The sequence below is a fragment of the Lethenteron reissneri genome, chromosome 26 (genome assembly GCF_015708825.2).
Source record: "Lethenteron reissneri isolate LAM-NWPU_2019-01 chromosome 26, ASM1570882v1, whole genome shotgun sequence".
Classification (NCBI taxonomy): Eukaryota; Metazoa; Chordata; class Hyperoartia; order Petromyzontiformes; family Petromyzontidae; genus Lethenteron; species Lethenteron reissneri.
In genome coordinates, this window is record NC_083804.1 from 2955230 (window position 1) to 2980216 (window position 24987).

The 24987-nt window shown below is 43.3% G+C and overlaps 1 protein-coding gene across 1 annotated transcript; it reads right to left on the reverse strand.

The window, feature by feature from the left end:
- Window positions 1–1265: 1265 nt before the first annotated feature.
- On the reverse strand, window positions 1266–23341 carry SLC35B3 (solute carrier family 35 member B3). Its single transcript, XM_061559771.1, is given in 11 exon segments — window positions 1266–4360; window positions 4363–4400; window positions 6593–6662; window positions 9794–9905; window positions 11227–11319; window positions 12047–12144; window positions 13838–13945; window positions 14379–14533; window positions 15853–15974; window positions 18384–18641; window positions 23284–23341. Coding segments are annotated over 10 exon segments (1092 nt in total). The 5' UTR covers window positions 18576–18641; window positions 23284–23341; the 3' UTR covers window positions 1266–4256.
- Window positions 23342–24987: the final 1646 nt, after the last annotated feature.

The window sequence follows — 24987 nt, forward strand, 5'->3', positions numbered from 1 at the left end:
ACGTGCGGAGCTTGGCAAGAAGCAGGCGTGGCAATGGACGCCCGCCGTGCGAGATGCTCCACCCTCACTGAATCCGAGGATGTCCCCAATTTTCCCGTCGGAGATTATTCGGTGCCGCTGCGACTGGCAATAAGATAAAGTCAACACATTGGTCAATACCACCGTGGCCTTAAAATGAAAGTATGTATTAATGTGGCTTGTTTACTTACAGTATTGTAATTCCCCTTAAGGCGGTGTTATTGGCGAATGCGTTTATCGATTTCGTTATCTTTGGAATATCGCTCTCCTTTGCCGCAGAAACCTGTCTCCTAAACCTCGTAAGGGGTTGATTAATTGACTAAAGCTCAGAACAGTCTACGTCATTCGCGAAATCAGTCCGGTATTGTGGTTCATTTGTGGCAAGCACTTTGTGTGGATAAAAAATAAAACGTAATCTCCCTCCCGTGTCAATCATGGCGGTTATTTGACCCTACTTCACCACAGGCCGACTATGTATATATATATTTTAAAATAAAACTTGAAAGAGCACCAAACACTGGGTCTTGGCAATTGGTCGCGGCTTATAATGATGCCTCTGTGGTGTCACCTGTAGTGTGTGTCAGGTAAACGTGTCAGGGCGGTGGTGTCACCTGTAGTGTCTATGGCAGCATATAGTACGGGGTAGACCCGCGTGATGTAAGGGAAAAAAGTTTAGCTGGAAGCATATTATATTTTTTGCGACATAGAATTGTAATGTATTACTTACTGTTAGTAGCTCAGCTTATTGGAGAGTATATTTAGTATACTGATGATACTATGTAGTTTATACTTTAGTTTTTTACGTGGTTGTTTAGTTACTGCAGCTACATACTATTAACATTCCTTCCCTTCATTAATGCTACCCCTATCCCCTCCCTTTAATGCTGCTAATCCTGCATGATGCACGGGCATAATGACTTTGAAACCCCCCGCCCACCTCCTACACATTTCACAAGCAGTACTAATCACATACCTGCATTTCCCATAAATATGCTAACACGTCAGATGATCTCTCACGTCCAATGCGAAGCAGAGACCTCGTGTTATTACGGATATTACTCCCGCAGTATTAACCAGGGTAAGCCGCTGGAGCTGCACCGTGAAACCTCGACAACAAGCGGGGGAAATTCGGAACCGCTAGGCCATGGCACCAACCAATCAAGTCGCGACATATCAAAAACCACTCAATTCCAGAAGCGTTATCCACAGCGTCTTCTTTTATTACGAAGTTTCGTTTAATAAAAAAAAGCGCTTGGAGACGCGCATTCGTTTTTTTTCCTCATCCACCAGAGACCCTTCTCGTGTCAGTCCACAGCGTGCACCCTCATACACCTGTGCCGTCGCAACAAAAAAAGGTGGCAAGTACACACTTACAGTAAAAGTTATGATCAGCATCGCGTAAAGCAATTGTGAGCAGCAACCTTCCCAGCGTCAGTCTTCATCATCATCATAAAAATTCAGTGCCCAAAAAAACCTTTAAAAAAATAGAGAGAAAAAGTTGCAATAAAGGACGCAGATGTTTGGGTTGGCGGGTGGCGCCGCACTCCAGCCAATCTCGGCAGCGACTTGTGCCGTGGAGAAGCCTCTAGCCGAGGTCACACAAGTCGTGCCGGGGTGGGCGGACGGCCTCCTCCTGCCACGTCGGCGCATGGCCCTCGGGCTGACGTGCGTAGCAGCCCCCCCGGGGCACCGTCCACGCGCGCGACACCGCAGACAACTCAAACCCCCCCCCCCCCGCCGACGCCGTCGCGAAGACTCCGACGGCGGAGACGTCGGCGCGCTTCTTGGAATATCTTCTCGGCCGGAGATGCATTGCGGGCTGCCTCCCAGGGTCAACGTCTCACCGCCGCAGGTTTGAACACCGCGGCGTAACGGTGCACAAAAACTAAAAAAGGAATGCGTTTGAGAGGTTCGCAGTGCCGCGCGCTTGCTGGAGGATTCTGTAACGAAGACGTGCGGCGCACTCCGGAACCCCGCTTGCATTGATTCCGTTAGCAAAATTTGTTTTTAATTGCACAGTTCGATGCACACAACAAACGTGTCGTTATTATTAATTTAAATAATGTAAAAAAAAGTAATAACTGAACGTGGAGGTGCGTTTTACATATGACTCAACCACAAAAGTATGAAGACAATTCGTTGATTACAAAACTGTGATTGACATTCAGGCTAAATGTGCATTACGCGCCAAGATCACTTGCATGACATACATACACCTCCAAAAGCAGTGAAAAAGGATGCCTGTAAGATGCAGTACAGAAAGTAGGCATCTCAACCGAGGATATATTGAGTGTTCTTCTCTTGTGTCGGTTATATCTCGGAAACCCAGTTTCCTCCCTCATTAAACAATACATGTTATAGAAATAAATTATAAAAGACAATTTAAGCAGGACTCGTGAAAAAAAAGTCTTTGGACTCGACAATGCTTTCTTGGGTCAACACATTACGACATTACGATTATCTGTTATCCTGTAAACTGCAATCCCAACATCTGCTGACTTTGGGAGCCACATTTCCATAACTCCATCATTGCGTAAGTCCTCTCTATAGACGTCAAGAAAGCTATATCGAACAATAGGGTTACAAATTAAGCGATTGTAAATTCAACATATAATACAAGTTTTTATAAGACAGTAATAATAATGTACAGCCTCTCTACACTCTGTGGAAAGGCCGTGTGGTTTACTGACCATACTTCACAAAGTGCGAGTTCACAAAGGGGAGGCCCCAGAACTTGTTCAGATATCGTTCGTCATTGGCGTTAACCTTGGCTGGGAATTGAACTTTGTCACTGGCTTCATGAGGCACTGCACCACAGCTTCCCCCAGTCACTCGTTATAGTTCTAAAAACCAGAGAAAAGAGAAAGTGTCCTCCAAGCAGAGAAAGCCTCGCTATGACGAGACTTTTTTCCAGGAGGTGTTCTGCATTACGATGTTTGGTCAATTCCTCTTTTTAATAATGAGTGGTTTGCGTGTAGGAGGAAGGCCAGGAGAAAACCCGCACGCATGATGGGATAACACGATAAAATCAACACAGATTGGGCATGGCACCATTTGTACTCCCTCCCATTTCTTGGCCACAGCGTGTGAGTAAACGTGCATTAGCTATTATTGCACTGGTTTACAAGTGTGCGAGCCAATGCACGGGAGGATGTGGAGTTGAGTGGACTTGCCGACGACTGGTACCAGCGGTGTCAAGATCGGTCTCTATGGAGGAGGCTCGTGAAGGCTGCTACTGGGCAGTTGGAGGCAGTCGCCCTCCAGCAACAATGGAGGGCGGAGAAGCGATGCTCACAACAATGAGCAGAGCGCCGGGTGGATAAAATACAGCACAAGTTGGCACAGTAGGGGATACAGCTGGTGCATCTACGAGTCATCTCAGTCAGCCAACCCATGGCACCTGGGTCTGTCCCGAGACCTCCTGTCAACGAGCCTTTGACACTTCCCGTGGCCTCAAAGTGCACCTGGCCTGGCACACGCACCGTGGTGACGTCACCATCACTTAGTGGCGAATGGCGGGTATTGGTATTGGTGCCAAAGCACTCGGCCAGTTGCAAATGGGATTTTAAATTACTGAACATAAGTGCGCTTTACAAAACTGCTTTTAGCCAAATTAGTTTAATCACCGTAGAGGGGCATTTTACAAAAAGACACGTTAAATCAAGTTTTTGCCCCTTAAATATTTTCCCTTAAAAGATTTTCTCAGACGGCCACAACATACATGATGCCTCCGCATATCGTTGACAGACGCATACATGATATGACAATAAATCAACAGACAGGGCCTATTTGGAAGTGTCAACGTGTCTCTCCAGTCATAAATGAATTGTCCATTGCCGACTGCATCAGATGAATTGAGCAAAGCGGCGCGGCTTGAATTACAGCCGATTTCTGACTGCATCCCGCCAGTTGGGGGGTTTACACCCCTCCCAATTGCCAACACTGAATGTGTAGAGTTGGACGAGGGGGGGGGGGGGATGTAGAACGGGCCACAAAAGCAGCTGATATTTTACGGCAACTAATTTTAAACGAGACAGCCGACGAGAAGGGATTCGCTGAATTAGGGGAAGAGGCCGTGTACGAGTGAAAACTGAGATGACTATAAAACTAAGATACGAACAAATATATTCAAACACCGTTGGCGTAATGGCCATTGTTCCACCGAATAAGACGAGTAAAATCATTTAAAAATATAGCGGCACCGTCGTCATTGCATACCCCCATGTATTTTTTACACGTCACACGGTGTGAGAAAAGCTCGTGCGTTTCTTTGTCAGGAAAGTCCACAGGTTGTAGAACATGGCACAGTTGATCTTGTCCGAATTTTTGCTGTAGAAATTAGGAAAATCCCCAACACTACCACCGCTCCCGCGAATACGTAGCTGCAAAAACAAAAAGCATCGTTTAAAATGTTTCACAACGGCGTCTGATTCAAACATGGAACAGGCACAGCGATTACTACAAAAACGGTCATTTATTGCCTGCATATGCGTTTAACTAGTTAACATAAACTAGGGACGATGCATGTGAACGAATAACTGTGAGCAGACTCGGGCCACTTTTAATTAACTTTAGAATCACTCTTCCAAAAGATCACCCTAAACAAAGGGTTATTCAAAAGCTGATGTCATATTTGGACAAACCACCCTGTAAAATATCCAAATCTTTCGTGAGCGTAGATTAAAAAAAAAAAGTCACAATGTTTACCCAGATCGCACTGACATAGTTTACAGACTTATTAAAAGTTTACAGCATTTAACTTGTAGAAATCACCACCACAGTTTTCGTGCATGCAGTGAACAAGAATTCCCTTGCATCACAAACAATTATGGCTGTAAAGCTTCACAGCTGATGACTCGGTTCCAAATGTTTTTGGCAGCAAAGACGTCAATGTTTTTGGCAGCAAGACGTCAATGTTTTTCTACTATATCAACTCTTGTTCATGTTCAGGGTCCGAGCGCTGTAAAGCGTGAAATAAATCGTCGTGCGTTTTCATTACAGACTTCCAAACATGCAACGCAATCGCACTCCCCAAATATATGGTGCGGCTTTTCGTAGGCGCCAATGTTCGGTCGCGTAGGTATAATGTAATTTAAAAAACTATGACCCTCCACCATCTGCCAAAGCCAATCAGATCAGATGAAATTATCACGTCGTGAGAAAATATGCAGCTGATTTGGGTTTTCAGCTAACCGGAATTTTTGTTGAAAAGCAGGCATAATTTTATAATGTGACACGATGAATTACTGTAGATTACATCCAGCATCATCAGCTGTTAACAAAAGCTCGGCTCTCTCTTGCTTGAAAGAGCTTCTTGATTCTCATCCTTAAGTAGGTGATATGACATCATCAGGACAGCCACCACAGGTGAACCGGTTTAATAATAAGAGTTGATTTCTTGTTATTGGTTGTGATTGGCAGATTAGATTTATTGTAATAAGATTAATCTAGTGAGTGGTTGGTGAAAATAGGCCTTTAATAAAATTAACGTTTCCTACGTTAGGTAAATAAATAAAATGACGTTTCGGGCGCAACACACGCGTCCGTCATCACGTGGGAAAGCAATAAAAAGTATGAATCCTTGCAGTCACGAAAGCTTCAAATCTAGAATTTCCTACGTTAGTTAGAGAGCTGGAGTTTACACGGTATTGTGATTCTCATCCAGCGTTAATTGGTTCATATGGTTAATTAAATTAGCATTTTTGGGATTTGCACTGAGGAAATTAGCAATACGAGTTGACTGTAAATTTGACATTAGTGTATATCTATGCAATCCAACGCAAATTAACCAATTACGAATCGGACGCATGGGACATCACTTGCCATTTATGGTTTCTCACTTTCCGTCCCATTTCTGTTCGTCCACTCACAGAGAAATCGTGACAAATACCCTCACCTTGCTTCTATCGATAACACTGCATTGTGATCTGTTTCTTTGTCTGTAAATTCATCACTAATCAATGGCCAAATATCGTCAAATCCATACCTTTGTTAAACATTAGCACAGACGCAAGTCTGCCCAAAGTTCAGCAAACTCCGGTCATCCTCGCAGCGGCTTTTGGCTACCATCGAAGACGGCCACTGCATCGCGCGGCGCTTTCAGATGCACTTCCACGGCCGTCTGGAACGCTTTTTTTTCCGATATTGGGAAGCCACTGGAGTTATGCACTTTTAAATCTAAGTTGAAAGCAATTTCTTTAGAACTGTTTTGTGTGTTTAGTTTGATGTCCTTCACCCGCACCTCTGATATGCACGGGTGGCTATGTATGTCGCAAAAGACGTTCAACATACACACAATGCGAACACCGCTGAGCTCAAGTGCGATACTGCATGCATGTATAGATAAAGAAATAAAAATTTACCAAACATATTTGTGTATATGTTACATGTATAAATTAATGCATGGGCAAGATCCCTTTGCAATTCTCCTTGTAGTTGCTTTATCTGCCTTCATTCTGAGTGTTCGGCTTCAAATTTAAATTCATAAATACAGTAGATAAGGGATAACCGTGCTATTTAATACTAATGTTAAATCGTATATCTGTTCAGCTGTACGTAAGTAAATGTCACTTACTGTATAGTGAAGGGTTTTGAGAAAAACATGAAGGACAGCACAATTGTCATGGTCTTTCTCCCAGTTGTAACTGCAACAAAATACAAAAATATATCTCACGTGAAAGAGTCACCAACTGTTTATAGAATACCACTCTGATGGTGAGCAGTCCTGACACCTTGGGTCGATTTGCTCAAAAAAACGTTCATCGGGTCGAATGATAAGCATGCAATGAGGATTACGAATAGCATCAACGCTTCAAGCCGACGTGACTTCAGCAGATTAATGAGCACATAAAAGGTGCACTGCTATTTGTGGCCTGACTCATGCAAATGATAGGTTACTCGACTCCATTTACTCATAACGTTATCTGCAGGATATGTAACAGGCAAGAAAAAATGCACTTTGTTCTCAATAAGGTTTTTGCCAAAGAGACTTTTAACTTTTATTGGGATGAAACCAGAGCACTCGGATAAATCTTTCCAACACAAGGGGATGGGGGGGGGTAACATATTTTCTTCAAACCCAATCCACTGAATTATCTGTGGAATGAACCAAGTGCTGTACTTCTATCACGTGGCCACCATGCAGCCCTGTGTCTAAACCACCTGGACATGCAATGGATCACTCATCCGAGTAGCAACCAGCCGTAAAAAAACCCTGCTTAGCTTCTGAGATGCATTGAGGGTGATTTGATTTTGTTAAACTGGGTGAAAACTCAAGAGGCCAGGATAGTCTCACTTGCAAGAATCACCCGGGACACCAACATGGCAAAAATGAATAAAACAATATACAGCAAGAGATAATAAAACGATATCAGAGCAGAACAACCACGCTACAGGAGACATCAAAATGACAGCACAAATGTGCATTAATATGAAATAAAAGAGCAATTCCTCTAACATAAGCTGGCTCAGTTAAATGGATTAAAACATTCATAATATAATTATGTTATATTTGGTTATAAACTCAACAACAAAGTGTTACGGGATTGTGGTATATATTTTTGGCTTCCAGAACTTAAATGTTTTGCTGTCAGTTAAACCACAAGAGTGGAGGAAATTATCGGTTGGAGTTTCCATGAGAGAGCAGACTAGGACTTCACATTATCGTATGACCCAGTAGATAATACCAAAAACCTACGGTACTACATTCCTGCAGGCATTTTTCTAGTCCCCATTTATCCGAAACAAGTCTTCTATTAACTTAAAGAATGATTGGAAATGTATCACGGTGATACCACACATTTAAACAGCCTACAAAAATGTAACATTTTGCAGCTGTGATGGAATAACTTAGGCATGTGATAATTAATAAGCACATTGCTTAAAATAGACCATTACGCTCATAATACATTCATTGAGCCGCACGTGTTGTATTTGATTGGTTCAAGTAAACCTTGCAGCCGATATAGATTTCCAAGTGCACCACCATTCATCAAGCTGTCAGGCTGGGGGATCATTACATACCTCGTGTATTCATTAGGCCTACATGGCCAAATCACTCGGAATGCGTCCGATATCGTCAGATCTGGGCACCTAAGCAGGACTGAGAGCCCGTATAGTGCTTGGTTAAGTGACCACAGTGGGTAAAAGGTTGTTATGGCTGCTGCTGCTACTGGGTGATGTATTGAACAGAGGGCAATGTAGGAGAGAATCCATTATTGCACTGTACTTGTGCTCACTGCCTTCACCAACCCGCACTGACCAACGTGTTGAAGTATAGCCAAATGACTCGCATGGTACGAGCAGGCCCTCTCCCAGCAGTGGGATTGACAAAAGGGCTGTTCGTACGTGCACGTGCATTCGTTAAGATACCACGCCGAGATCGCAAGACCATTGAACTGAAGATCGTCGTCAAATCAATGTCGCTGAACCTTATTGGAACACTGGATCTCAGTGGTGCAGGTGGCTCAATAAAATTCTGCCGCAGAATTTCGGACCGCTCAGTCACTCAAAGCAACAGTGCATAAATGGCAAGACTAACAAATGTTAGCTGATAAAAGAAGAGTCATTTGCAGAGGATTTAAGCTTTTTTTTCTGTAGAAAAATATGAATCGTTTCCACGATCATCATTAACTTTAAAATTGTATTCATATTGTACAATATATATTTTTTATCATTATTCAAAAACCGTCAAAATAATTACTTGAGAAGGCATATCAATAGGTTTTTACCCTTTCAACAGGTACAAAAACTGACACCTTTATACAAGGCATCATGTTTGCGATAACCACAACACAAGCAGTCAAAATACAAACAAAAAGAAACAACTCTGATAATGATATGCACTGTCCTTGAAAGGCGTACGTGTTATCTGGTCCAACACCAATGGAAACTAGGCTCTAAGAAAAGCTGTCTCGGGTGTGGACCAATCAACTTCAAGGACAGTGCATATCATTATCATTATCAGAGTTGTTTCTTTTTGTTTGCATTTTTGGCTGCTTGTGTTGTGGTTATTGCAAACATGATGCCTTGTATAAAGATGTTAGTTTTTGTACCAGTTGATAGGGTAAAAACCTATTACTATATTTTGCCACTGGTAAAGGAGATGTCTCAGTGTTAAGGCATATCAAACAACGTCTTCGACTGGATTGAAGCTCTATATGGGCTGGGTTTTTCCACTGACGCTGAAATAGAAATGCACCTCCCATGAGCACGGTTGGCTACTGGCAGGACGAAAGAAGCTCAACATACGTATGTGCATCACGCTCCACGTGAAGTATAAAGCGGAGCGCAAACACCCGCTCTCGTTGTAGCCTAACAAAGACGAACGGGTTCGACCGTTCACTTCTAGAAACTTCTCTAATGGCCTAACACACAAGCTTTGTGCATTAAATAAGTAATAACTTTATTTTATATCCCTGCATTTCACATTTTTGGGAATTTTCAAGTGATGCTGTGATGTGGAATTGGGCTGAATGTATTGGGGGAAATAAAAGTACATTTAAAATGCTTTGTTACTTTCAGTGGGGTTTTTTTGTTTCTTAAACTTAAAATGCATTTTTTTTGACGTGCTTGTGTTTTTTTAATGTTGTTACTCGGGTGCAATGTGTTATTTTTTAAAACAATTGGATATATATACGTGTACTACAGCAAAGCATAATGTTACGTGACAAAAAAATAAAGTTTAAGGAAACGCTATAAACAAAGTAGTAGCTACCCTGCAACAAAACATAAAATGTCATTCCACAAGACAGGAGATAAATATAAGTTTCATTACCTGTGACTGCTACAAGTGCTCCAAACAGTTTAATCAAAGCCAGTACGAATGAAATTCCCAAGTACCCACTGATAGAGAAGATCAGTGCGTAGCCATATGTCTGAAACGGATGCTGAAACAAACGAAAACGTTAATTCCATGAAAGATAAATATTGCATGATATGCAATAAAGAAGAGCAACTATAGGAACAGCATTCGAACAGTCATCCCTGAACGATGTTCAGGTAACACGATATCACAATCAGCCATGTGTAGGATTTTACACAAAACAGTGGGCGGTGATGTGGCCAAGCGATAGCACGTTTTCCGCTTGATGCAGAGGTTTGCAGTTCGTGGACTGGGAGTCAAAATTTTTTATTTCTGTGTGATCTATCAACCCGAGCTTTTAGACTGTTAGATCACAGGCCTGTGCCGCTTTGTTGATGGAAAAAAAATTCCATTCCGAGAATGCGCCTTCTGCTTATCACCACCAAATTAACAACTTTTTTGCATTCATTAACTGACACTAACTGTGTGAATTTGCTGTAATATTCTCTATAACGCATCAAATTGGGGTGATGATTTATAATGCTGTTTTGAACTTCAATACTTAAATTTTTTTGTGAACATGAAAGTACAAGCAATGTTTTGATTTAAAGCTTTCGTGACTGCAGGGATTCATATTCTTGGTTCTTTCGGTAAAGTCACATAGAAGGGAAATAATAAAATAATAGAAATAATTTGAACATTTTCTTGCTGTGGTTTTCACACCTGATGATGATTGCTTGTGTTGCAATCATAACGTCGTGAGAATTTGATTGTTTCATTTTTATTATTTTATTATTTCCCTTCTACGTGACTTTACCAAAAGAACCAAGAATACAAGCAATGTTCTTTAAGAAATTAATTAGCGCCGAGTCATTTGTTGTGACGCTTGAGTCATGGGCATCGGACTTCACCAACTAGCTATTGGTCAGCTTTATCCTCACACTCTCACAAAGAGCCCCAAAAAATTGGTTGGAGAAAATATTAAGTCATTTTATTCGGATTCAGTGCCCTTCAAAACCTTTGATGAAAGTCTGTAAAACCCTTTGGTTCAAACATGTCTCTAAGTAAGGTATACTCTCGATTATCCTTGCTAATGAAGGGGATGGCTGCAGATAATTCAAAATCATGGATAATCCAAAAGTATCCATTTTCTGCGCATCTCTATGCCAAAAAACACTATTATACGATCGACCGATCGATGTGCGTGCTCAGTGAAAACCTTTCCTGCTCCCGTGCAGAGGACTCCGTCCAGGAGGTGGTAAATTATAGCCAGGAAAAATGTTATACTAATGCACTACATATACATTATTTATATATATATCTTTAAACAAGAGTGCAAATGGATGTGTGTACATTCTCTATCAAGCCAAGATGAATTGTAAACGTGCACTAATTTTCGAGTTTACCTGGTAACAAAATGTAAAGGCTGTACTGAAGCTTCCTGATAGTCCGATTCCAAAAAACAGATACACAAATCCGATGGAATAGGAGTAGAGTACCTGTAAAACACAAAGTGCGACACAAGCTTGTAAGCGTACACTTTCATCAATTACAATAGTTTGCGGTAGTTAACCAGGAACCTAATTTAAGTGTTGGAAAAAGCCAGCGTTACACATTGTGAATTCACACCACACAATATTTAAAATGCACGACGACACAGCGGCATAGCCTCTATCAACATGGTCATCTCCAACCGTGCTCAGAGGCGGCATCTGAGCGCAGACTTAATCTCTCATGCTAAGTCTCCTGCAGAGCTGCACGTGACTTCGCGAATTTAAAAAAATGTTTTACCCGTTTGTAGGCGATTCATCGTCTAGGGAATGCACCCACACTTGCATGTCATGTCAAATACGCGAGATGCATAGCGGCTGGGACGTATTGTTCGGCTCATATCCGTCAATTAAATATGTGACGGAGATAAAGCACACAAGTCCCTCTGCTCAGGCAGCATCGTCTCCCGAGCACGGGGCAGAGTTCCTCTTTGTTTGCATCCTTTATTTAGCCACAGTAATACTGCACATCGCGTACACCACATGATGAATACCACATCCTGGAAGCGAACACATCAACCCACCTCCCACCCCCACCCCCGTGGCTTCATATATACCGGCTCAAAACGATCGATTGGTATAATCCAAAAATGAACCGGTCTCACCAGTCTTCTTTTCTGCGACAACCCCCTGTTCCACATTATCAGACGCGAGAAATTAAACTGAGAATATTCACCATTTCCGAGTTGGAGCTACTAAACTCTTTCATGGCTTTCTCTTGCACATTGCCAATCGCTGCGTCAGCACAGAGTGCAAGCAGTATCAATGCAACACCTGTAAAGAAGGGAAAACAGAATTAATCAGGAACCGACACGTTTTGAAATATATTCAATAACGGCAGCAACGGCGTTAAACAATTAGTGCCGATTGTGTTATGATAACCGACAACAATCATTATCTTACACTAATGAAGTCAATTCATTCAAAGCATTGATTTGAATTGAGAAATTATATGACACCGCAGCAACATTATCGACATCTTAATTTATGTTGGTAGGTTTAACAGAACGGTGAAAATGTTATCGTATTACATAATGAAACATGGGCAAAGCATATTAATTCACATCACATTACCAAGTTTATAAAACAACTACATTTTACCATCACGGGTGACTTACAACTTGTGTAACAGTTGTCTTAACAATGTGGATGATGGTATTAAAACAAAAATGCTCACTTCAACTAAGTGCTTTTCCTGCCAACAGCAACACGAACAGAGTAAAGTTTGCATGCAGAGCTATTCAGGCATTACAAATGACCCGTTACTGGGGAATTTTGATTAAAAGGTTTATGCTAGATCTAATTATCCGGCTGGGTGGCACTGTGATATAGTGCGCGCATTAAAATACTCTTCAGAGCCTAGCATCGCGGTTCCCAGGGAAGTGTGCTTGGGTGCAGGCATGATCTCACACTTAATAGCGTGGGCTTCGTCTCCTGTTCTGCCACAGGCACAACACACGGGAGCCAGGTCGCCACCCTTACGCAAGCGAAGCCTCGGCCGTTACTTGCTCATCAACCGTTTTGTTGCGCAGCAGTCACTGCCAAAAATGATCGGATGCCATTCAACGAACTGGGGTGGAGCGGTGGCGCTGCAGTTAACGCATCACACTATGAAACCGACGACCCGAGTTCGATTTCCAGACACAACTGCACCGTCCTGGACACTCTCTCTTCGCCAACCTGCACTGACCATCGTGGTAAAGTATGGTCAAACTGCTATGAATGACGTGGCCTGGGGCAGTCTTTCATCCAGTCGTGGAATGGTAAAGAGCTGGGAATTTTCTATTGTTGAATTTAAGATCCTGTGGCAATTATCTGCACCTCGTGATGTCATGCAGCATATACTGTACAAGGTATCCATTCAGGTATCATACTTGTTGATAAATAAACAGCTGATTGGACTGAGTCGATACAACTACCCACACTGACACTTGGTAGTTAAACATTTTTTAATCCTGCGAGTCTCTATTCTGTGAATCAGGATTTGAAAGGGTCACAGGTGTTTTCCAACGTCGGGTGTCACCGTTTCAATGTTTATGTTATGTGCTGTTACATGAACACTCAAGTCTTTCAGTTTTTCTTTTGGAATTCACTTTTACCTTTCGCACAAACTGGGCCACACGTGAACGTATGACTCGGTTGCTTTAAAAAAATGTTTCCCCTCTCGTAGCCGATTAGTGGCGCCAAGACGCTCGCAGTGACGGATGAGAAAAAATTCTCGTTTGCGCACCTAGGCCTCACCACAGAGGTCGCAACCGGGTACCCGGCCAGGTACGGGTACGGGTACCCGGCCAGGTACGGGTACGGGTACCCGTTTGCGACCCTGGTGCGGCCGGGTACAGGTACGGGTAAGGAATCAAAACCCGTTTGCGACCTCTGCCTCACCATGGCCACGGGCCGCATGAAAATAATTCCCGAGGGCATGTGAATCCCACGTGCCCTGAGGCGCAGCATCGGCGAGCCTTACCCGTTATGTTGAAGTTGGGGACGACTTTGCTGTCTGCGAGGGTGAACCATATGAGGCCCAGGCTCATACAGATCACCGCACACACATCCACCAGGGTGTACCTCTTCCCTGGATAAGAGGATTTAACGTTTCCGTTGTCACCGATTCGGTCCAAATTTCAGATTTAATTACTTTAAACGCACATTCAAGTTACTGTTTCATCATACAATGTTTAAAAAAATGCTATAAATAACGGGTTAAACAAAGGGATGTTTTAATTACATTACGGAGTGGAAGATTTCAACATTTTGGCTGACAGGCCTTCTTTGAGAAATGTACGCAGTTCAGCACTGTATTTTTACTTGACCTTTCATTTATTAAGCATATTCCCAAAAGCGACATTTTGAAACACGTTTAAGGGACACTTCCATGTGATAAGAGAATGTGTTTAAACAGTTTTTCAAGTTTTGATGCAGCAAAGATAATGTAATGCAACAGAATCTCTGTAATTTTCAAATGTTATTCAGAATGGGAAAGAAAACGTGGCAAATTATGAGATTACCTTGGATAAGCACACCTCCAATCATGACTGGAACAAGTTTACAGCACTTAAATATCACTTGTGTTGGGTAATTCAGGTAACCAAGAGATGTGTTTGACAGTCCCATTGTCGCGACAGTCAAAAAGGCAATCAGGAAATAGGTCCGTAGAGGAATCCTGCAATGTGGAACAACGACGGGCAAGAGAATTTGTTTATACAGATAACAAATAGTTAAAAATTACAATAGCTAATTACAGTCCAGTAGAACGCCAATAATCACTCCTTGAAAAATTTGCCTTGCTACGAAAAATTGCAATTCCGTGAGATTGTGAATTTTTGGAGGGCGTCTAAAAACATTGAGCAAAAAAATGCATGGATTATATCGGCAAATCCCTCTGCAAAATTCACGAGATACCGCACCAAAAGTTATTATTTTTCAAATATGGTGGGGCTCCTTGAATAGCAATAATAATATACAATTTACAGGTGTAACGCGCACATATTTCACGCAACGATGAACTGTTCAATCGAGAACTCAGAAGCACAGAGCCAGAGCTCAAAGTTCCTGCCTGAACAGGTGAGAGCCTTGAGCTCCTCATTGAAAATGATGGTGATTAGATGCCGCGCTTGCGCAGTGGGAGAGAGTTCCAAACGGCCGCTAGTGCGGCTACGGAGAAACGCCGTTGGTCGCCGATTACAGGATCCGCAAAAGCGCGTCCCCATAACACCACGGATTTTTGGAGTTCTACGGCATTACAAAAAAGTACTTCGAAGTTGTAATTAGTTGTGGAAAATACTTGCAAGAAAATAAAAATGCATCAGACATATCATGCCAACAATGCGTTGTGTAAACACTTCACACTGCTACATTACCAAAGCTGTTACAGACACTAACATACACCTATAATAGGAAAGTACAAACACTTTAATAACACCAGCAAAGACACACAAGTAAATACCACACATGCATCATCATATTTTATAAAATGACAACGCAATTACAGTACATTACAAATTGGAATGTTGAAGCTTTTTCTAATAATATTATAAATACTGCCGCATTATTATTACTAATATTTGCAAGCAAGGGAGAGATAACGGTTGGGCTGGAGGAAAGTGGCTTTATGTATCGGCATTTAAATAACGATGATGAGAACAGAGGGGGCCTATTGTTCAAGAGCAAGAGGTCACAACAGCCTGCGTTATTTTAATGCCACCACGCTTCCCCCATTGCTGCCTTCATTCGTCACGGAATTTTAAAATGCATCTTCAACATTTTTTTTATCATGGTTAAAATTTCAAGTGAGAACAATGTATTCACAAGAGCCAACGGTTTCACAAAAAGATTCAAAATTCATTCGTAATTTTATGGTGGAAATTTGACGATTAAACTGAAGCTGAAATGTATAATTCTTGGCACTAAAAGCATAAGCAAATGTTTGTTTTTTGACTCCTGGTTTTACTTAAAAAAACGAAAACATTCATTATACTTTACCTCCTCTGTTTATTGCTTTTTATTTTCAGCTCGACAAGACCAAACAGCGAGTAGTAAGCAAACTGCACAAGGGTCAGGTACCAGCCAAAGGGCTTGAAGCCCTCCACAGAGAAGATGAGTTCCTGCGAAAAAAAACAACAAAGGATGAAACATCATCCATGTGCATGGAGTCTTCAATGCTTTCCATCGTGCGTTTGTCCTCAAAATTACATACTTTGGGAGAGAAAATAACCAGGCTAACGACATTGTTCACGCTGTTAAGAAAAGTAATTTGACTTGGGAAGGACGCATCGCTGGAATGGATGATGAACAATAAGTCGAGATTTATCGCCAAGTGGTAGCCGAGGTAGGGAGAGTTCACCACGGAGATAGAATTATGAAATTAGCTCGTATGCAGGCGTTTGGATGAAAGGTGGCATCGCAGCAGTATGAGAGATGGTGACGGCTTGAGGGAGGCCATCATCCATCAGCGGATTGATAATGGCCGATGATAAAATGTAGGACAATACAATTTCAGACGAAGTGATTTGTTCGTAGAAGTCTTTATACTAGGGTTCAGATAATGATTGCAGTGGCAGGTGCAGTAATAAATTCCAGGAAATAAAATTGCATAACCTGTGTTTTATAGCATGCTTAATAAACACAACTGACAAAGCAGACACAAGAGTGGCAATGAGGTTTTTGTTTTTCCTCAAATAACTGCCATGCATACTGTTTTCATATCCATACGGATGCATAAACATGAGGAATAGCCTGGGAAATGAAGCACTGAAGCTTTTGAGCAAGAATGGACAGTGAGGATGAACAAGTAGCTATACCTTTACACTAAAATATCAAGAAAAAGACTGTGGGAGACCAGTGTAATGCTAGAGGAATGCACTTGCGTAGAAAATTAAACACAAACTGCAGCGCTTATAATGAGGTCCACAGTGGCATAAGGCGTGCAAGTTTGGTGGTTGACGCAAGTTGAGCCCTCTGAGGCGTGCAGTCAAAGCAGCCATAAATCAAGCAGAGATGGAGAATATGGCACTACCAATGAAGGCTCTCAAAGGATTGTTCACAATTGCACACATGGAGGCGGAAGGTTAACACTCGCAGGGCTGTAAAGAGGGAAATTAAAGGCAAGTCTGATTGACATGCAGGCGATTCATCCCCTACGAGGACTTCTCAAATTGTAACAAAATTAGATCCGCAAGAGACAAGCACGGAAGAATGAGATTTTAGCGGAGATCACAGGAGAATGCTGCAGACTTGCAATCAAAAACATCCCTTTCCAACCACTGACATTTCAATAACGTTTGGGTCTTGTTAAAATCGTGAAACGTGGTTTCAATTGTAAGTAAAATAAAAAAAAAGTGGAGTTTACTTGTAGCCTGTCTACTGGACAATGTCCACTTTCAACTGCTGATCCTTGCAAAATTAAGACTGGCTGGGCAATGGAGGCAGCGAGAAAGTGCAAATCCTGTGTACAAATTCCAAAATTAGGAAAATTCAACTAGTTATAAAACACCAAAATCCACATGTCTATCCATATATATTAGATGGTACACATGTTAGTATTTTCAGTGGCTTTTCTTTTTCAAATTCAACATATTTGAATTCACACTGGCATACAATGGAGCGGAGCGATGGCAAAGTGGCAGGAATACCGCGCTTTGAACCCAGCCCCCTCCTGAGTTCAATTCTCGGCCATGGCTAGAATCCGTGATGAGTCGTATTTGGACCACTCACCACCCCTCACCAGACCACACTGACCAGCGTGGTGAAGTATGGTCAAACAACCTCCATAACCATGGCATGGAGAAGCCTTCATCCAGCACCAGCAGTTGACTGACAAAGAGGCTGAACATTTTTATCATGCACTACACAATGGATGTGAAGCAGAAGTTTGGTGCTGGATACAACCACATTTGCAAATGTGATTTGCAACTTTGATCCTTACCTGTGTGTCGATAGTTAATTTGAACGTGCAATTTTATTGAGGGACTACTGTGCGTTGTCTTGGTGTGGTCTGGGACTGTTTTTGTTGTCCAAGCTTCCATTTAGTGTTGAAATATCAGCAGGAATGTATGTACTTATGCAATATATACTTATATGCTTCATACATTTTTCATAACTTGCTTACCTTTTCTATATTTTGCACTCTTTTTTTTTAGTTTGTTGTAACTTGCTGACCCATCCCAACTGGACATCTAGAATTAAAGAGCTTCATAGCTCATCGGATTCCTCCAGTCTAAATAAAGATTGCGATTGTGATAAATATATACTACAAACGGAGGTCACAAGATCATGTTCCACATCAGGCCGTGCACTGTGAATGCATACACTGTATAGGGGAGCGTTTCGCGTGCTGTGCTACAAACCCGGCGACCAAAGCTCAATTCCCATTCGCGGCCAGCACCAGTGACGATTATCCAAACTGCTCCTGGGCCTCCCATAGGTCGACTCAGCTTCAAATTAGTACTAGGTGCGGTTTTTAAACATCGCCACCTTGGAGACGTGTCTACATGTGCTTCACCACGATCCCGTACCTGAAGGTAACCATAGATGAGGTAGAAGACGAAGACTCCTCCCAAGCAGATGAGGAACTGCACGCTGCGTGAAAATTTCCCCAGGTTCAAACCCAGCACGTACAGCTCCTCCGTCGTTCGTATGTGCGGAGAGATCACTTCTTGCTTCGTCGAGATGTTAATGCTCACGAACTTCCTTGTGTTCGGCTCCATTGTGGGTGTTACTTTAAACGCGTCTTCAGCACTTGTGTCCTCAGCGTCATGCTGTGGTTTACTCTCCTGCAACGTAGAAAAAAGAAGCGCATTCACACAACGTTAGTTCGTTTTTAGTCACAACTAATCAGTTACCTTATTCATAACAAGCAAAGGGAGCAAGGTTCTATACTTTTGGAACGAGGCCAGGTCAAAAAAGCCTCTATAATAGCTTTGGGGTAATAAGAACAATTGTTAAGGACCTATCATGTAATGATATTTCAATCAGTAAGAGGCTTGTAAAATAATAATATTCGTAATTTAGATTTTTTTAAATTAAATTGTCAGATGTTGCAAAGTGATCGAACATGACGACAGTGCCCTTACACAACCGCACATTAGAAGAGCAGCAATTGGCTATTCGTTTGTCCCCTGAGGGTGGAAGGACAAAATACCTTCAAAATCGTTAAGACTCCACGAATCATGGCAACATTTTACACATTGGTAGAACGACTGCATTGAGACAATAATGCATCACAACCAAGTAAACATATTTTTTATGAGGCCAAAAAAATGGTAAATCCTGTAAAATGTATTGTCTTTGTTTACATTTTTAGCACAAATTGGACACACACATTTGGAAAATTTCACTTGTTGTGGATTACTTAATTAACTGCTCCTGTGCTGGCACCTAACGATGGTACTGCGTTCCCAACACGAGCGATGTTGGCCGGAGTTTAGGAATGATATGGCCTAAAACCTCCGTTATTCATCACAGGCCTGCTCACGTACTGATTGGAGCCGTTCCACCTATTTGTAAATGTGGCCATGATTCCTACAGTCAGCAGCCATATTGCAGCTTCATTCTTTACGTTACTCTTCTAATGTACAGCTTCAAAGGGCCAAAAAAATCAACGGCTAACCTTTTTTAATGTGTTTATTATGCAATGGCACTCTTACCTTTTAACACCTAATACCAGTAAAATGTATTTACAAATATAGTAGAGACTCAAATTGTTAAAATCAGAGCATAATGCGACCATCATCGCAGCCAGCTCCATGTGTTATACTTTATCATGCAATGAGCGGCAATGGAGAGCAGGTTAGTAGTTAGGGGCCATCCATTTAGTAGGTACGCAAAAATCTGTCAAAACTTGACCTCTCCCTCCCTCCCTGTACGCACGCGGACTTTTTACCCCCCCCCCCCCCGCGTATTCACGCTTGACGCCACCCCAAAATCCTATAGAACGGCCAAAATTTTATCCACGCAGAAACGATCAAGGATTAATAATATTAACGTGTTTAAGCAACCAGATAGTCCACCGCCGGCTGCATTAAATAATTAAGTTGCGTACCTTTAAAAAGTGTGTCAAGTCCGCTAGGTTCAAACGCCGACTGAACCCAGTCGAACAGGTGACGTATTAAAGGGATTTTGTCCACACGCGCAGTGTCAGGCTGAAGCAACAGCAGCGTTAGCTGCAGAATGCTGGGTGGCTGACGTCCTCATTATCATCATCATCCAGCTTTTGATTGTTCTCACTGTCAGAAGACTCAGGAGTGTGAATGCGTTGGTGTTGTTTAACAGTGGCCTGCAGCAGCTAAAATCATGAGCCAGCGGCAGTCTGCAGTGAGGCCAGATTGAAGGATGTGTAATCATCCCTGCGGCAGGCCGACAGACTATGTCAGACTCACTGCTGAGCTGCGTGATAGCTGCAGTCAGGGCTACGTACGGTGGCATACAAGTGACGTCCTACTTCGCCCGGTAGTACCTATCTGACAGCTGAATAAACTGAACTGTGGCTCATTTGAAGGCCAATGTAGACAAATTATTATCGAGGCTTCACCCCCCTCCCCCCATTTCCTATGCGTACGCACATTGTCAGTAGACCCCCCATATGCAAGGGTACGCATTTGGGTTAACTCCCCCTCCATGCGTACGCACTAAATGGATGGCCACTTATGCTGGCATGCATGCTGCGCTGTTGATCACAGTTGATATTGCCATTGCGAGCTGGGCTTCCAGAAAGTTAACTGAAATAAAAAATGTATGATTTAGATTTTAAAAATACATTTGTTTCTCAAGAAAGCATGATGTCTACCAGACACGCTCATCAAATATGAATTAAAATATTCCACTCGTTTTTCACGACACTTGTCTATACAAATGTTAAAAAATGTAAAACACCACCGCGAACATCTCATGTTTGCCACTTAATTAATCAAAATAAACAAGGTTGGATTACGATGCATATCGCTCAAAATCAAGGTATTTTTTAAAATTCACATTAATGTATAAATGTCATATTTTCTCTGAAGACCGCAGATCTCATACGGTGGCACTCACCTCATCACCAGCAATACATAATTGATGTGTATCAATAATGAAGTTAATTTACGTCAATAATGAAGTTAATTTACGTAAATAATGTGCATGTGTGAAGTTTTATTTAATGTATATGGTTTTGAGCTGTTCCATATTGCAGCAAGTGTGTGTAATGGGAGTGTGGAGTGATATGAGGAAGCAGATTCTCTCATCCGTAACACCGTTTCCCTGCTTTCTTACAAAATAAATCAGTTCTCCTGCATCAGTATTTATGGGTCAGAGCAGAAACTGGTATCACGAGATAGCTATCAGCATGGTGAGGTATGGTCAAATAACCCCCATGACCCACATGGCATGGCAAGGCCATCATGCAGCAGCTGAATGACAAAAGGGCTGTACGTGTGTGTATCCTTTGAAGGGGTTATCAAACATTAACTTTTATTGGCCATAGAAAATTTTATTTTTACCACTAAAACGTGCCAATTTTAGGTGGATCTACCATGGTTGACACTGTGGCTTGCCATGAAATTCTGACCGAGGAAGGGGAGGGTTAGCAAGAAGTTAAACTGCCAATATGGTGAAGCAAAGTTCCCATTACGTTCATGTTACAGAGCGGTCGTGAGAGTCAAAGGCCAAATTGACATTTAGACCATGGAAGGATATACAATACAGTGGAACAATAGATTGTGCTGCACTGCCTTCTGCTGCCCACAATTTAGCCTCTTCAGTGGGCGTCACTTCCAAACATCATCTCTGGCCACTGTCCTCCAGAAAACACGCAACACTGCTTCGTGTCACATCAGGGTGCGCAGAAAGCCGAACGATCTGCTGCAGGCCCTCGTCTACACATGCAGTGATTTACGTTTTGTCCGCTCGGATGCATCTCCTGCAGTCACATCAATCAGCTGCTTTAGTGCGGATGGGGCAGATCGAAGAGCGATTGACATGTCTGAGTGATGGTCAAGTCTTTGATTATTTAAAAGACACTGGAATTCCATTGACATTGGTTCCATTACATTTCCAGTAATGTCGACTTCATGCTATGGGCAACACGCACATCATTTAAATCTGTTGGGTTTTTTTTCAATTGCATCGGGCAGCCCAAGACGCATAGCGTATTACAGTATTTACAAGACTGTTTTTGATTGTAGCTTTCTTTATGGCCGAGTTAACCTAGGGGAAGCCCCGGGAAGGTTCAGGTACTATCTGCAAGTGATGTTAGCCGTGGCCAGGACTCAAACACAAATCGGCCGGTTCAGTTCCGTGCGAAAACGACACCTCCAATACACACTCACACACACGCACACCTCCATAGGTAATGACAACATTACCCGACACATCTACTTTAGACTGCTGGGTCTATTGCTGTTGGCGAGCACCTATTAAGGTAAGCCTACGGTACACACAAGCAGATGGTGCGGCCAACATCGTGCCCGCTTCTACCCATGGGAGACACTCTTTGACGACTGCTGGGTCAACGCTTCAGGGCCGGGTGTTGGTTGAGAGTAATGAAATGCAACGAAGAAAAGGCCACAAATATTGCCTAGGCTCGTGATAACAGCTATAGTCCGACCCAACCGCTGGCCTTGGAGAAATGCTTCATTGATTGATTGCTGCTCTCTGGATGCAGAGGGGCAGGATGTTAGCAGTCGTTCCCGGGCCAACGAGCCCACTGGTGGTGGTTGGACACAAACACAAGTCAGGCAGACGCACACAGTCACCCACATCGACTCGGAGAGAGACGACAAACACACACATACACACACAGCGAGAGACAAACACACATACACACACACAACACTGCCAACGAGATTCACACACACACACGACACATTACCACGTACACCTGTGCACGCACAGACTCAATCGCATACAAAGACACACACTGCCATGCATATACACACACACACCTATCACAATACTTATGATCACTCACAAACATACAAACTCCTCCTTATAGCCTCCATACATACCACACACACACACACTGCCACGTATACACGCACACGCCAACACGAGAGGGGGGGGCCTACCACGCCAAACGAAGCCACCGTTCGACGGGAACTTCTCTCACGCGCACGGAGACCTCAGTGGGCTGCAGCCGCGACAACGTTGGACACTCACAGAGACACACGGACAATGCTGACAAAACCACAGCGATAGCAAATGCATCTCTCCCATGTCCCATCTCCCACCTCTACGGCTCCGGCGGCGGTGGCGGCTTTAGCTTCCTCCTCAGCGGCTGCCGTGGCTCTGGACAACGAAAGCGGAGCGCCCTGTGCGACACTGAGCACACGACGGGGGGTGGGCAGAGCCGCTATTTGTCGGGCTCAATGTGACACGGGCCAGCTACACAAGTGAGAGACAACGCGTGCGTGCGTGCGTGCGTGTGTGGAGCTACAGTACCGGCAACTTGACTGCTACTGTAATGACACACGGACGCAGGGGGGGCCCGGAACGAAAATTGGCCCCGGAACGAGAATTGAGACACCTCGGGCCCCGGAACGAGAATTGAGACACTTGGGGGCCCGGAACAAGAATTGAGACACGCGGGCCCCGGAACGAGAATTGAAACACTTGGGGCCCCGGAACGAGAATCGAGACACTTGGGGCACCGAAACGAGCATTGAGACACTTGGGGCCCCGGAACGAGAATTGGTACACTTTGGGGGCCCGGAACGAGAATTGAGACACGGGGCCCCGGAACGAGAATTGAGACACTTGGGGGCCCGGAACAAGAATTGAGACACTTGGGGCCCCGGGACGAGCATTGAGACACGCGGGGCCTCAGAACGTGAATTGATACACGCGGGGCCCCGGAACGAGAATCGAGACGCTTGGGGCCCCGGAACGAGCATCGAGACGCTTGGGGCCCCGGAACGAGCATCGAGACGCGTGGTGGGTTTGTCTGGGAGTCTCGCGGACCAGTCCGCAACTGATTGCCCCCTCCGTGGCACGGTGTTAAGTGGCGTTGGCTGCGTACGGCGCGAAAGAAGTTAAACATTCATACATATACGCACGGACATTCATTATATATGCACACAATTAGCTACAGGAGTGCCATTGTGGTCATGCATCCCAAACTATGGACCGTATTGTACTCCCAATAGAGACTCGGAGAGATGCATAGAGGACCCATAGATGTGCATTAAAGACAAGCCACAGTAATGTTTTGGGCATGCAACCCACGCTTTGAACCGTATAGTAAACCACTGCCAGTCTACGCAGCTTCAACAGAGTAGTAGCAGAACCACACGAACTTTCTCTCCTGAAGTCCTCTCGTGGCTCGCAGACCTCGACATTTCCATCCTGAACGTATTGCTACACACAATAATATAAAAACGTCAACACGTTCGTCAAAAACTGTAGCCTTAAATAGCGACGTTTCAGGCAACGGCTCTTCGTAGCACATTTGTGTTCACATTTTAGGATCCATTGCATGAAACAATGCCCAACTAGTTTGTGTAGATGCATTATGCTTTACAAGGCAGGGTTAGTGACGTTGAGTTGTGTTTGGTTATACGTATGCAACACTGAAAATTACGCGTACCCTAACTGCTAAAACATTCCAGTTTTGTAAAACGTAAATACTTCTTTTGAAAAAGTAAAGTCATTCTCGTGTACCCATCACACACAGTACGCTCTCTGTACGCCCACGTTTTTATGAGTAGGTGCCATAACGCACTGATGTTTTCATCGTCAGATGAATTGGGTGACAACGCTTTTACGAATGTTTTATTAACATGCCAATACAGTACTTTAATAGCTGAAATGATAGATCTGAGCCGTTAAAATTGGTACGCAGCGGAGCCGACTTATTTAGCCCCGTGGGCGAGAAAAGAACTCGTTAAAACACGAGGTGCTAAAACTTTAGTCTTACCCAAAAAATTATGGCCAATGCAAACTGAGTTATGAGACAGCTAAATAATTTCACCAAAAGAATCTTCGCTAATTTCAATCCCGCCTGAAATCGACACACCACTGCATTTGCACACATCGAGTGGGAGGGTTGTTGGGTCGTCCTGGCCCTGGGACTCTGGGACTCAGGGTTGGAGATGAGTCCCAGCCGCCCTGTGACTGACCCCTGACCTGGTGTGACCCCGGACTGTG